At 42.7% G+C, this 12,867-nt stretch overlaps 1 protein-coding gene across 1 annotated transcript in view; it reads right to left on the reverse strand.

Moving 5' to 3' along the window:
- The window catches only part of SOS2 (SOS Ras/Rho guanine nucleotide exchange factor 2), a 41,386-nt gene that overhangs the window by 11,972 nt on the left and 16,547 nt on the right, over positions 1 to 12,867 (reverse strand). The window contains exons 7-11 of the mRNA XM_017825448.1: positions 8,930 to 9,040; positions 7,289 to 7,387; positions 3,046 to 3,173; positions 2,045 to 2,700; positions 931 to 1,012 (exon numbers count right to left, since the gene is read on the reverse strand). Of these exons, the coding sequence (XP_017680937.1) occupies positions 931 to 1,012; positions 2,045 to 2,700; positions 3,046 to 3,173; positions 7,289 to 7,387; positions 8,930 to 9,040 (1,076 nt within the window). The remainder of the gene's footprint in view (positions 1 to 930; positions 1,013 to 2,044; positions 2,701 to 3,045; positions 3,174 to 7,288; positions 7,388 to 8,929; positions 9,041 to 12,867) is intronic.

The raw sequence follows: 12,867 nt of genomic DNA on the forward strand, positions 1-12,867 counted from the left end.
AAGCCTTTTATGGAGGACGTGGGGAGCAACTGCAGTTCAAATAAATTCAGTGTGGTGAGACTCAAGCACTCCTGTGACATCCAGTTCGCCTGGAATTCCCTCCTCCCCGAGGTCCACGCCCGGCTAATTCACTGGCTCTCTGCTCATCACAAGATGTCTAGACTGGGATATAAGGTTTTTAAGGGCCTGCTAGCTTGATTAAGGGAAGATTAGACGAGAGCTTAAGAGCAGCTTTATCACACTGCATTAAAATGCTGTTTACATTAAGTCTGTGTGCTCAAACAAACCGCTCAGAACATTTCTGTCTTTATTTGCATCGAGACCTGGAAGTTTAGCAGTTCACAACATCACTGCCCCACATCCCAGGCTGTGTTCCAGGTAATGCCCAGTTCAGGTAACTCATTTAAACTGGGAGAAGGAAGGCTGCCTTAAAAACTTGGATCACTGTTTTAGAAGTTACTGTTTTACAAACTTCACTAAAACACGTGAAACATGACGCTGGGAACCCGAGCAGGGAAGGAGCAGCTGGACTCTCTGATCCCTGTGGGTCCCTTCCAACTTGGGATGTTTATGATTCCAAACACACAAAACTCATCAGGAACCGTAGTGACAGAACAAGGGGGAATGGCTTCCTATTAACAAAGAGTAGGTTTAGATGGGATATTGGGAAGGAATTGTTGGCTGGGAGGGTGGGGAGGCCCTGGCACAGGTTGCTCAGAGAAGCTGTGGCTGCCTCTGGATCCCTGGAAGTGTCCAAAACCAACTTGGATGGAGCTCGGAGCAACCTGGGCTAGTGGAAGGTGTCCCTGCCCATGGCAGGGGGTGGAATGAGCTGGGCTTTAAGGTCCTTTCCAACCCAAACCATTCTGGGATTCTATTCTGTGATTCTAAAACCTTTCCATAACTTCAGGAAGTATGACCATTCCTTACCTTTCTATCAGCAAACCCAGCAGCTCCTGGGGCTTGCAAAAGGAGCGGTAGGTGGTGAGGAAAGTCCGTACGAAATTGGGATCTGTAAGGACAGAAGAAGAAAATGATGGGAGTGTTTTGGGTTTTTTTTTTCTTTTTTAATCCAATTGGAAAATATCGGAAATAAAATACACGGAGAAAATTTTAATGTGCAGAAAATCTCCTCTAACACCAAAAATATCTAAATCTGCCCAAGGCAGGGGGGTAGGGCAAGATGGTCTTTAAAGTCCCTTCCAACCCAAACCAATCTGGAATTCCATGAAACTAATACGCAAATACATCAGTTTATTCAGGAAAGGTGATAAGAGCACAAGCCATCAAAATCCATCACATTTTAGGACTGGATGAGCTGGGACAGACAGACAACACAGCTGAGGGTAACTTGCACACTGAGCAGCTGCTCAATACTGAGCTTTAAATGCTATTTAAAAAAAATTATTATAGTTTCACAATATGTAATCTTAATTTCACAAAAAAATCACTTAAAAACCGGGCAGTTTTGTAAAAAGCACAAAGGAGACTGGTATTATTTGCAATTAACAAAAATTGCACAGCTTCGCCTTTCAGCCTGTGCCTTTCACCCCAAAACTGAGACCTAACATTTTCCTCAACATCAGCACTTCATGCAACTACTTCAAGGTTTCATTTCTGTGCCTTTAAGACAGTATTTCACAGCACAGTCTGCAAAATGCTGGTTGTGCTTTGCATCCTCTTCAACACAGGGACTTCCCAGAGCGGCAGGGTGAGTATAATAAATAAAATAAATGTAACTTCCAACTTTTTTCTCCCTCCACAGACACACAGCCTGTAACAGCTCCACTGCTTTAGCAACAATGATCTCAGGAAACACACTATTGTGGGTTTTTTTGGGGGGTGAAGGGTTTGCACACCCAAAATTTTCTAAAGGCTTTGCCAGCAATGCCAGGCCATTTACCAATAGATTTTTTTTTCCCCTGCAAATCTTACTTTACATTTAATTACATGCAGAAAAACCCAACTAAAGATAATAGGATTAATTTCATTCCCCATAGAAGCATGAGCTTAAAAAATACATCTAAGGAACCGTGCAGGATACCTGCATACATGTGGTACGTCAGCCTCTCGATGAGCTTCACCACCGTCCCTCCCTTGATGATGGGAATGCCATTCCTGCTCTGCAGGTTGTCCTCAAACACAATGTTCTCCTCAGAGTCCTCCACGACGAAACGATAAACGTTTGGGCTGGGCAGCCTCAGGGGCTGCTCGTTCTCCTCCTGCAGCAGGACTGAGTCCAGCATCCTGTCCAGGGTGCTGCGGTACTGCAGCGAGATCAGCGCCGCCATCCAGTTGCTCTTCTCCTCGGCGGACTTGGCAGCAAACAGGACGCTGTTGTCATCCTTAGACACCAGCTCAAAGGCATGTTTGTATTCAGGGGTGTCCTCTTTGTCAATCACCTGGATTTTCCTCATGATGATCTTCTCCTTCAGCCTGTACTCGGCGCTGCTGTAGCCGGGGAGCCGCGACTGCCCGTGGTTGGTTTTGCAGCTGATCATCAAACCATCGAAGAGGAAGATGTGCCGCTCGTGTTTGGCTCCTATTTTGGTCAGGCCCCCTTCCATGATGAACTCATTGCAGCACTGCCCAATGTCTTTGCCTTCCCAGCCATCAATGTTTTTCTGGATCTCGTTCATTTTCTTGATGGCCAAGTGTTTGCTCCTTATCTGTCGGTGGTAGAAGCGACAGACCGGCTCCCTTGAGAGAAGAACAGAAAAGGTCACAACGGGCACGTTCCACGTCTGCCATCCCAAGAGACCAAAATAATCAGCTAAATTAACTGCTTATACATTATTTTTTCCCCTAAATATGCCCTAAGTTCCAAATAAGCCCCAAGCACTGCTTTGGCTGGGGAAGGGAGTAAAATATCCGCATTATTCTCTTAGAAGTGGGGCGTGAAGGTTTTGGGCTGCTGCTCCATTTACAACGAAGACTGTCAGAAAGACATGCCTGGAAATGGGAATATATAGATTTCCCGACAAGGAAAGATGATTTATCTCCTTCCCTGCCCGTTTTGGGGAGGCAGGGTGTGTCTGTGCTCACCCAGGCCGCCGCCTCGGGGAGTGTTTGCTGTAAATGCGCTCCATGCTGCACTGCAGGTTCAGGAGGGCAGTGATGGCTTGTTTCAGGCATTCCCGATCCTCTTCATCCTCACTGCATTCCTGCAATTGCTGGGACAGAACAAACATTTATTTTCTTTCAGATTTGCCTCGTTTACAGCGGGGAAGGAAGGCTGGCAAACATTCTCACACGGTGTTATCTGTGGTGCTCGGTGAAGTCAGTGATTTCAAGCCAGTGAGTTATTACAGAAGCCCCTCAAAACAAGCTGTGCATGAAACTAAAAATATTTGTCAGATATTCAGGAAAAATCCATGGATACTCAGCAGGAGAGAGTTTAAAAAGATCACCCTTTACCCTTCAATGAGAGCCAGTGCTAATTGTCAGTTATTATTTTTCTTGTTACCTTGTCAACAATGTCCTGTTTCACAACTGGTTTTACTAAAGAGTTTGAAGGTTTGAAACAGCCCAGAATTAAATGCTGGTTTATGTAACTGTGTATATTCCTTCCATGAGTTCCTTTCAACAATCCAGAGCAAATTTAAAGGCCAGAACGAGCAAGCTCCTCTCTTTGCTTCTTACCACTCTGAATTCTGCCACCTTCAGCAAACTCACCTATTTCAAGAAAAAAATGTCCACTTTGCACGGTGCAAACTAACAAGAGTCAAAAAAAGGTCTGCGTTCAAGATTTGCTTCTACAGCAAAATGTAAAGACAGTGAGAACCAGCATATTTCCTTTTTATAAAGACTAGATCTGTCTCTACCACGAGGCAGAAACTTCCTGAACTAGGAAATTCCACAGGTTTTCACATCATCTCCATCCAACTGGCAGCAACATGCCTTGAGTGAAGCCTAGAAGTTCCTGGGTTTGGTTCTTTAAGGTGACATCTAAAACACTACTGATAAAAATAAAAGATTTTTTTTCTTTTTTAACCTCTTTCACCCTCAAGATTGTATGAGCCCCTCCATGGCAGGGGGTGGAATGGGATGAGCTTTAAGCTCCCTTCCAATCCAAGTCATTGTGGGATTCTATGAGTTGCTTGAAGGAAAATTCAAGCTAAAAAAATTCTGGGAAAAATCATGACAACTTGCCACGCATGGATAAATTCTGGATAGACTCTGTTTTACCTACATACTTAAGAGAAATCTTACTTACACTCACTCAGCATGGCAGAGCCTTCTTTTCCTTTCCCCACTACGTTCCCTCAGCAAGGATCCCTCAGCTTCCTCTAAAAGTAATGGAGAGAACAGGGTTTGACCAGCTTGGTCCACTCCATGTCATTTCAATTACTAAACTTTTTAGTTTTCACATGCCCAAACGACCTCCATCTTGCATATTAAACAAATCAATGTTTCGTGGCCCAAAATTTCCGGGAATTTTGTGAGCTGAGGAACAGTACAGGGAAGGGAAAAAAAATCTGTGGAAATCCTACTTTTCCTTACTGACAGCCACAGAAAAGCAAAGAACGTAAAAAAGGTGTGAAGTGCAAAACCCTAAAGGTGGGAAAAGCTCCTGAGTCTGATAATTTCATGTTTTGGGTTGTTTGATGACAACACAATGAGTCATGTGGAGGAATTTGGGATAATCTTGTGCCTGGGAGTCACATGAGGAGGAAGGATAAACTCTCTATTCCATTCAGGACCTTTATCCTCTTTCTTAGGCAGAGACAAGGCCCTGATGAAGATCCTGCATGTTTTTGCACCGAGGAGGAAAAGTTCTACAGCTGGAAGGAATTTTCAAGCTTTTCACACTTTAATTTCATTAATTTTAGTTTTGATATTTAACAAAAAAGCAAATATTTGAGGCCTGTGCTTTGGTAAATCATTATTTTATTTACCTCCCAATTCAGAAGGGGTTTTTTGGTAATTTTATTTAGAAGTAAAAGTCTCAATCTGAGCTTCTCTCCCTACAGAAACCATGAAAATATAAGTATTTTGTTGCTTTTTTGCTTCCATTTTGAACTTTTTCAATCATAGTTCCTAGAGACAAACACAATGGTGACAGAGAAGCAATACCAAAGGTTTTCAATATGTTATATATTAATATTGTTGAATAAATACTTTCTCTGTGCCTAAAAACACACTGCGTTTTAAAAATCTCTGCTGTCAATTTAAGATGTTTTCAAAGTACAACATAAAATTCAAATTTTAAACCTGTAACTAAAGGGATCATAACAGAAAACTCTGGATTTACCATTGATACAGAGTAATATTTCAGATTTTTGTTCTCTGCTCACAAGGTTGGGAAGGCTCAAGACAGCCAAGTGTCAGATCCTACCCAGAAATCTTGTGTACTGCGGGTAAAGATCAAATTTAATAATTTTCACTGCTAAAATCATCATCTTTCATGCACCCTCCTGCTGTATTATCCTTTAAAATGAATAAAAAGCACAACAAAATGATTTTGCACTGCCTGCCAGGCTTTATTCATCAAAAACAGGAGGGAAACTCCGCTCCAAACCAGGACAAACACCACACACTTTACACTTGTAAATCCAGTTGAAGGCTCAGATTCTCCCCAAAGCTGCAGCACATGATTTCATTCCTAAATTTCATCCTGATGCACTTTCCCAGCTCTAAGACACAATGGGTCATTAATTAGCCTGACCTTCAGCATAATGCAGGTCACTGATCCAATTATTCAGCGTGAAAGAGGAACATTTTGGGAAGTTCCAGGGAATTATCGTGGTTATGGGAAGGGAAGTTCCACTATTTTGAAAGAGAGACTTTATCTACAAACCAACAGTGCTCCCTTCACATCAGGCTGGCAAAACTGTGGAATCATGGAACTGTTGAGGTTGGAAAAGCCCTCCAAGATGATGGAGTCCAACTGTTCCCCCATCACTGCCCCGTGTCCCCAAGTGCCACATCCACAGGGATTTTAAATCCCTCCAGGGATGGGGACTCCACCACTGCCCTGGGCAGCTGTGCCAGGGCTGGACAGCCCTTTCCATGAAGGAATTTTCTATAATATCCAAGCTAAACCTCCCCTGGTGACCCCTGAGGCCTCTCAAGTTGCTTTGAGGCAACTCTTGTCCTGTCCCTTGTTCCCTGGGAGCAGAGCCTGACCCCCATCTGGCTCCACCCTCCTGTCAGGGAGTTGGGAGAGAATTAAGGTTGGTTTTGGGGTATTTTTAAGCTTTGTAAACTACTTCCTAAAATGACTATCAACAGAAATGCTTAAAGATTTAAAATTTACTGAGACCACGTGTATTTAAGGTGTCCCTGCCCATGCAACAAGATGGTCTTTAAGGTCCCTTCCGACCCAAACCCTTCTGGGATTTAAATCTTTCCACAAAATACTGGTCATCTGCACACTGCAGGTGTGTGATTCATGGGACAAAATAAATCATCCCTTACTTTTCCTTATCTAAATCAGGACATGCAAAAAAAAATCACAGCAGACATATTGAAAACAAGACTGAATTTCCAAAAAAAAAAAGGAACTTGTGCTGACTAGATATGGTATTAACATAATTGCTAGATTTGTTACTATAGATATAGTCTATGTGGCAAAGTTTCCCTTTCCTCCTTCATAGCAGTAAATCCTTTGAAATCCAAAGGAAATCCATATAACACACCTGTACAACATGGCCAGTGCCACTTTTTTACACTGAGAACCTAAAAGAGCAATTTCTGCTGCTATTTCCAAATGTCAGCTGCAGCCACAGGGTGTTTTACCTACTTAAGTCCATCCCAGTTGGTTAATAATTCACTTACCCCTAAAGCATTACAAACTTTCTTTCCCAACACAATGGGGCAAACAGAAACTTTTGTACATTATCCTCAGCTACTTCCATTTAGGACTCAGGACAAATGGTTGAACATTAAGAATGGATTATTCTGAAATAATAAGCTGAGCTGCAACTGGAGTGTGACTTGAGACTGAGAATTTGATCTGGGTTCTGTTTAGCTGCTTGTGAATGGACAAAAATTTAGCACTCAAGGAAAGAAGAAATCAGATTTTTGTATTCAATTTTTAACTATATTAGAACTCAAGGTTTGTTTAATAAATTATAGTTCAAATGCTCATATCAGAGCAACAGATGCTTCTGAAGATTTCTCTACATGTTTTTACTTTTCAGACATTTAGTGACCAGCGTCAAATTTATGTTTTCAACTCTTTCCATTTGAAGAAGTAAGCAACATCTTAACACCTATTTAAAAGCTCAGATTCTCCACATTAATAACTGGTTTTAGTGAGAAATGAGAGTGTGGCTTTGTTTACCTGTAGTAACTCAAAGTAGTGCAAACAGTGATAGACTGGGATGAGCAGCAGGCGGGGGAGGACGTATTGTACAGCTTCTTTAAACCCCTCAGCAGTGGACTGAAAAGGAAGAACAAACAGGATTATTTACACTGAAATACTCAAATCAGGACTGGATAGGTCTGGCACTGGCTAAAGAGCAGTCAGGGCTTCCACACAATCAAATACACTTGTCACAACTCCCCCAAATTCCCTTTTCTCCCAGGTATGTTCGCTGTGCTTCCATTACATCCACCATAGCACCAAAATATGGAGCTCTCATCAAGCACTGAAGGAATTAGTATTAATATCACCCTGAGAAACTGAGAATCACAAGTTTATTACTTAAAAAATGATAAATCTTTTCCCCTTCCCAGCACTTAACTAAGACAATAACTCAGGTTGTAAGATGAGATTTTTCCAAAGGACGATGAAATTCCTGCCATCTCCCATATCAGGATAAATGTTGAGCAGAAACTGAATTACCTCACATCCATTTTAAAAATTACCTTTCTGCCTTCACTCCACAGCTCAGAGAAGAACTGTGAGGGAACATTCCTAAGAAAACCTTTCTATGGTGATCACAGAATCATGGAATGGTTTGGGTTAGAAGGGATCTTAAATCTCATCTCATTCCACCCCCTGCCATGGGCAGGGACACCTTCCACTAGCCCAGGTTGCTCCAAGCCCCATCCAACCTGGCCTTGGGACACTTCCAGGGATCCAGGAGCAGCCACAGCTTCTCTGGGCAACCTGTGCCAGGGCCTCCCCACCCTCATAGGGAGGAATTTCTCCCTAATATATGATGACATCAGGATGAGAAATTAGTGATGAGAGTCAGGCAGGAGGCCAGATTCACTGAAAAATGACTCAATTAGCAATTTAATCTGGAATGGAGCTTTAAGCTTTAAATTTGGTAGGGAGGGAGGTAAAGAGCCTTATTTCAACACTGAGAAGTATTTAAGAGTAAGATGATCCAGCTTTCCAAGGTCTCGGAGGTGAGGAGGAAACACCTGAAGGAACAGCTGAGAGGAATCTCAGCTTGCAGAGGTGCCCCAGTGAACCCTACAAACTCAGCACCACTAAACTGGGTTTCACTGGGAGCAGAACTGACTCACCACTTGCTCAGCACCTTCTCTTATGCAGCTTTTAATAAATCGGCCACACTGGTGGACAGAACTAATAAAACAATAGAAAACTCACAATGATCTTGCTGGGCAGCAATGACTAAGAAATTATTGAAGAATTATTCAAGAAAAACCATCAATTGCAGCCTCAGTGCTGAAGGAGGCCTTGGATATGTCTGGAAGGAAATGAAAACATGGTGTTTGGGTGCCTGTGTTTGGTTTTAAAAGGCAAGATGGAAATGGCAGTGTGAGAGCTCACCCTCTGTCCTCATGCACGTGTCTGATATGAGGACAAAAAGAACTAAAAAAGATTCATGGATGGGTCAGAGCTGTGCCCAGATTTTACAGGAAGAGGCAAAATCCAAATATCTTACACTGAAGAAAGGGCAGAACCTCGAGGATTTCTTCCTCAGCTGGAAGTAAAGAATTACTGACAGAATTCAAACCTTTGAAATATGAGAATTAAAGCCTTTCCGTATTCCCCATTTGCACTCACCTGGAAGTGGAGAGCAACAGCAGGTTTTGCCATTAGGTTATTAAAATGCTCATGAAATTGTGGAGAGAGAATATCCTGGGACAAGGTTTCATATGGATCAAAGGCTTGTTCCTAAATAAAAACACAGAATTATATAAATACATGAAGGATGCAAGATATTTCTGTCCCAGCTGGTGCAATAATTTCCTTTGAGAAGCTGACACACAAGTGGAACTTTTCACGAAAATATCAATTTTGCAAAACAAATCCTGAGGAAACCACAACCCTTTCTCACTTCCAACTTTTAGCTGCACACGATTTTCTCAGCATTCCTCAACCTCCCAATCCCTGTGGCCAACACAAACTTTGTTTTGCTGAAGCAGTGGGAGGCAAGAGAAGTTCTTGCTTTCGCCCCATTTCACATGGAATGACAAATTCCCTCCTCTCTGCCCGTAAAAAAGGACACTGTGGGGAAAAGTGAACCTGGGAGACTGTCACAAGGAAAATATCTCCATCTGGGACAAAGCAACCCAGGGAAAAGTTGTCTAATCACACCAAGGGTTTCAGGTGCAAGAATTATGACTCTGGTTGGAGTATCCAGCTGTGATTCTTCGATATCAGCTACAGCAGGATGGGATGCAAACCTGACTGCACAGGAATCCCTGCAGGAATAACTCATGGCTGCCTCTGGATCAGCTGTGCCAAAGCCTGTCAGGCTGATCCCAGTCCCTGCAGATCCACTGGGCTGAATCACTCCTGAGTCACAGGGTTATCCAGGATGGCACCAGGCCAGGGATAAAGCACATTTCTCTTTTCACCTTCATTCTTCCCAGGATACTACAGGCTGCCGAATTTGGGAATACCAACCACCACAAAAGGCTGGTCTGAACATTCAGGTGGAGTCTCAAGTCTTCCAGTTGCAGAGGGTCCAGGGGAATTCCTACCTGACTCATGAGGAGCTGCAATGGAACTCTTTGTGGGGAGCAGGGGCACGGAACAAATGCTCTTTTCATATGCAAATTGTAATTATTGCTCTCAACTCTCCTCATCCAGTTTAATCATCACTGGCCACCCGTATTTTGGGAGGGGGGGTGAAGGAGGGGAAAGTCTGGCACTGCAGCAGCTGAAGAGAAATTATTAGACACTCTCTAATTGACCAAACTGGTTTTCTTCAGCAGATTCTGAATTCAGTTGAGAGCCTGGTGGGCTTTTTGTTTATTCCACTACAGCAAACATAAAAAAAATCACAGAAACCCAGAATGGTTTGGGTTGGAAGGGACCTTAAAGCCCAGCTCATTCCACCCCCTGCCACGGGCAGGGACACCTTCCACTAGCCCAGATTGCTCCAAGCCCTGTCCAACCTGGCCTTGGACACTTCCAGGGATCCAGGGGCAGCCACAGCTTCTCTGGGCAACCTGTGCCAGGGCCTCACCACCCTCACAGCCAAGAACTCCTTCCCCATATTCCATCTAACCCTCCTGCCCTCTGGCACTGGGAAGTCATTCCCCTTGTCCTGTCCCTCCAGGCCCTTGTCAATAGTTTTGCCCCATCTTTCCTGTGAGTTCCCTTCAGGTACTGGAAGGCTGCAGAGGAGTCTTAAATTTAAAACATTCAAATTAAAGCCAGAGGACAGTAGCACCTCAGGACACAGCTGAGAGCAGAGCTGGAGCTACTACTCACAGTGTAATCCTGCTGTAAATCTATTGGGGGAGCCCGGCCAACACATACTCTGTGCTGGTTTTTTATATTTTTACTGCATTTTAGAAGTGGTTTCAGTTTATTCCACTTAGACTTTAATCAGTATTTTAAGGTTTTGGATTTGTTTTATGAGCACAAGATTGAAAAGAACTGCACTGGGGATCTTCCCTAGGAGACCAATCAGAAAAATGGGGTTTTACACTTGCAGTGCTGCAAAAGTTACTGAACTATGGAATTACGGAATACTGAAAACAATGGCCTTCAGCTGAAGGAGGGCAGGGTTAGATGGGATATTGGGAAGGAATTCTTGGTTGTGAGGGTGGTGAGGCCCTGGCACAGGTTGCCCAGAGAAGCTGTGGCTGCCCCTGGATCCCTGGAAGTGTCCAAGGCCAGGCTGGACGGGGCTTGGAGCAACCTGGGCTAGTGGAAGGTGTCCCTGCCCATGGCAGGGGGTGGAATGGGATGGGCTTTAAGGTCCCTTCCAACCCAAAAAATGCCATGATTCCATGGAGACATTAGCCTGATGCCCACATAAATTATTTCAATGCAGCACACAATTCTGGATTGGTGTTTGCACTGCTCAGCCCCTTCAGTGTGTGCACTGGCTTCCACCTTTTTTCCTCTGTGGATATTAAAACTTCTCCTATGGGAACACAAATATCAGCAAAACCAATTTACAATCTACTCACAATAGCTTGTTTTATCAGCTGCCTTCTGAAGATCACTCCAGAGTAGGCACAAAGACCCTCTGCCCTCATTTTGAGGCTCTCCTGCCACCATCCATCACCCTCTTACCTGTGTCAGGCATCAAGTTTCTGAATTTCCTCCACACCAGGAAAAAATTGTTTTATTTGCCCCATATTTAAAAAAAAAAAAAAAAAGTTTTGTTTTCCCCATACTCAAAATTAATGTTTTGTTTTTCCCAAAAACTTCCTTATCTCAAAACCACGACAATATTTATGTTTCTAGACCTTCCAGAGATGTGATGCAGGAAAACAGACAAAGCAGGAAGATTCCAGCCCGTGAGGGCTGTTTGGTTTTAATTATCCTTCCAAAGGAGTTGAAGGACCTTTATAATGGAAACACTAAGTGAACAACCCTGGCAGTGAGATAAGCAGAGCAAATAAACACTTCACTTTCATATCTCTCTTTAATGATCCCTTTTGCAAACACTTCCAGAAAGATGATCTCACCCTGTGAGATGATCAAATCAACAGCCCAGTTATTAAGCAGGTCTTGATCCACAAGAACTGAATTAATAAATTCAAACTTATTACCCTCATAAAAAGCTTGGAAATATAATCTGCTCTTCATTTCCTATGTAAATTTTTTCAGTGAATGACAAAAAAAATCAGGTGAGATTTTTGCCCATTGGAAAGGATTTGTTTCCCTTTAAAGCACAGGATGACTAAAAGCAGCTTTTGCAATAAAATGAGATTTTTTTTTTCCCCCCAGGATGTAGTATTTCAGATTTTTAGTATTTTTTTCAGTTTTAATATAATAGCTACTTTAATTCATTGAGCAAACATTTCTCCTTATCATTATAAAGCAATTATGCTTCAATAACTTAAGAGCTAAGACTTGGTCAACTGGAATTCCCTCCTCAAGAGTGGTCTGTTGAAGCAATGCCAAGAAAACTTGATCTTTCTGGTCTATTCCTAAGTGAGTGGCACCAGGGCTCAAAGATCAGATCCTTTACAGCCACAGAAATGGGATCATTTTCCAGGTGGTGCTGGCGTGTTCACGCAGTCCTCAGATATTATGTTCACCCTCACATTTTAAAAACTGAAGATAAGTAAAAATGAAACAGAATTTTTATTGTTATTTTTAATAAACGTCACAATTTGAAGCTAAAAACCACATATATTCTTTCTCAAGACAGAACAACTCATTGATTTCCTGTGTAACAGTGGTTTACATGATTCCCCTCCCATTTTAGGTCTAAAAAACGGGATTAATACACATCCCAAAGGCTCCATTTAAACATGTCCAATGACAGCAAAACCTCCCCCCCCACCTTGGTCATTCATTGAAGTCAGTTAAAACTGTGTGCTGGATTCTAAGCTGAATTGTCCTCTTTTTTCAGATCCTGCTTCTCCCCTGTGCACCTCTGCTGAATTCCAGAGTCATTTTGCACCTATTTCCAGGTCATGAAGGTACCTGTATGCTTATATTCTGAACAAGCTGAGCTCTATCCCCCTTGCTCAAAAACTTTAGTTTTGTGACTCCCTTCCGTATTTCAGAATGGTTTTATGGAATAG

The sequence above is a fragment of the Lepidothrix coronata genome, unplaced genomic scaffold (assembly GCF_001604755.1).
Source record: "Lepidothrix coronata isolate B3197 unplaced genomic scaffold, Lepidothrix_coronata-1.0 Scaffold119, whole genome shotgun sequence".
NCBI lineage: Eukaryota > Metazoa > Chordata > Aves > Passeriformes > Pipridae > Lepidothrix > Lepidothrix coronata.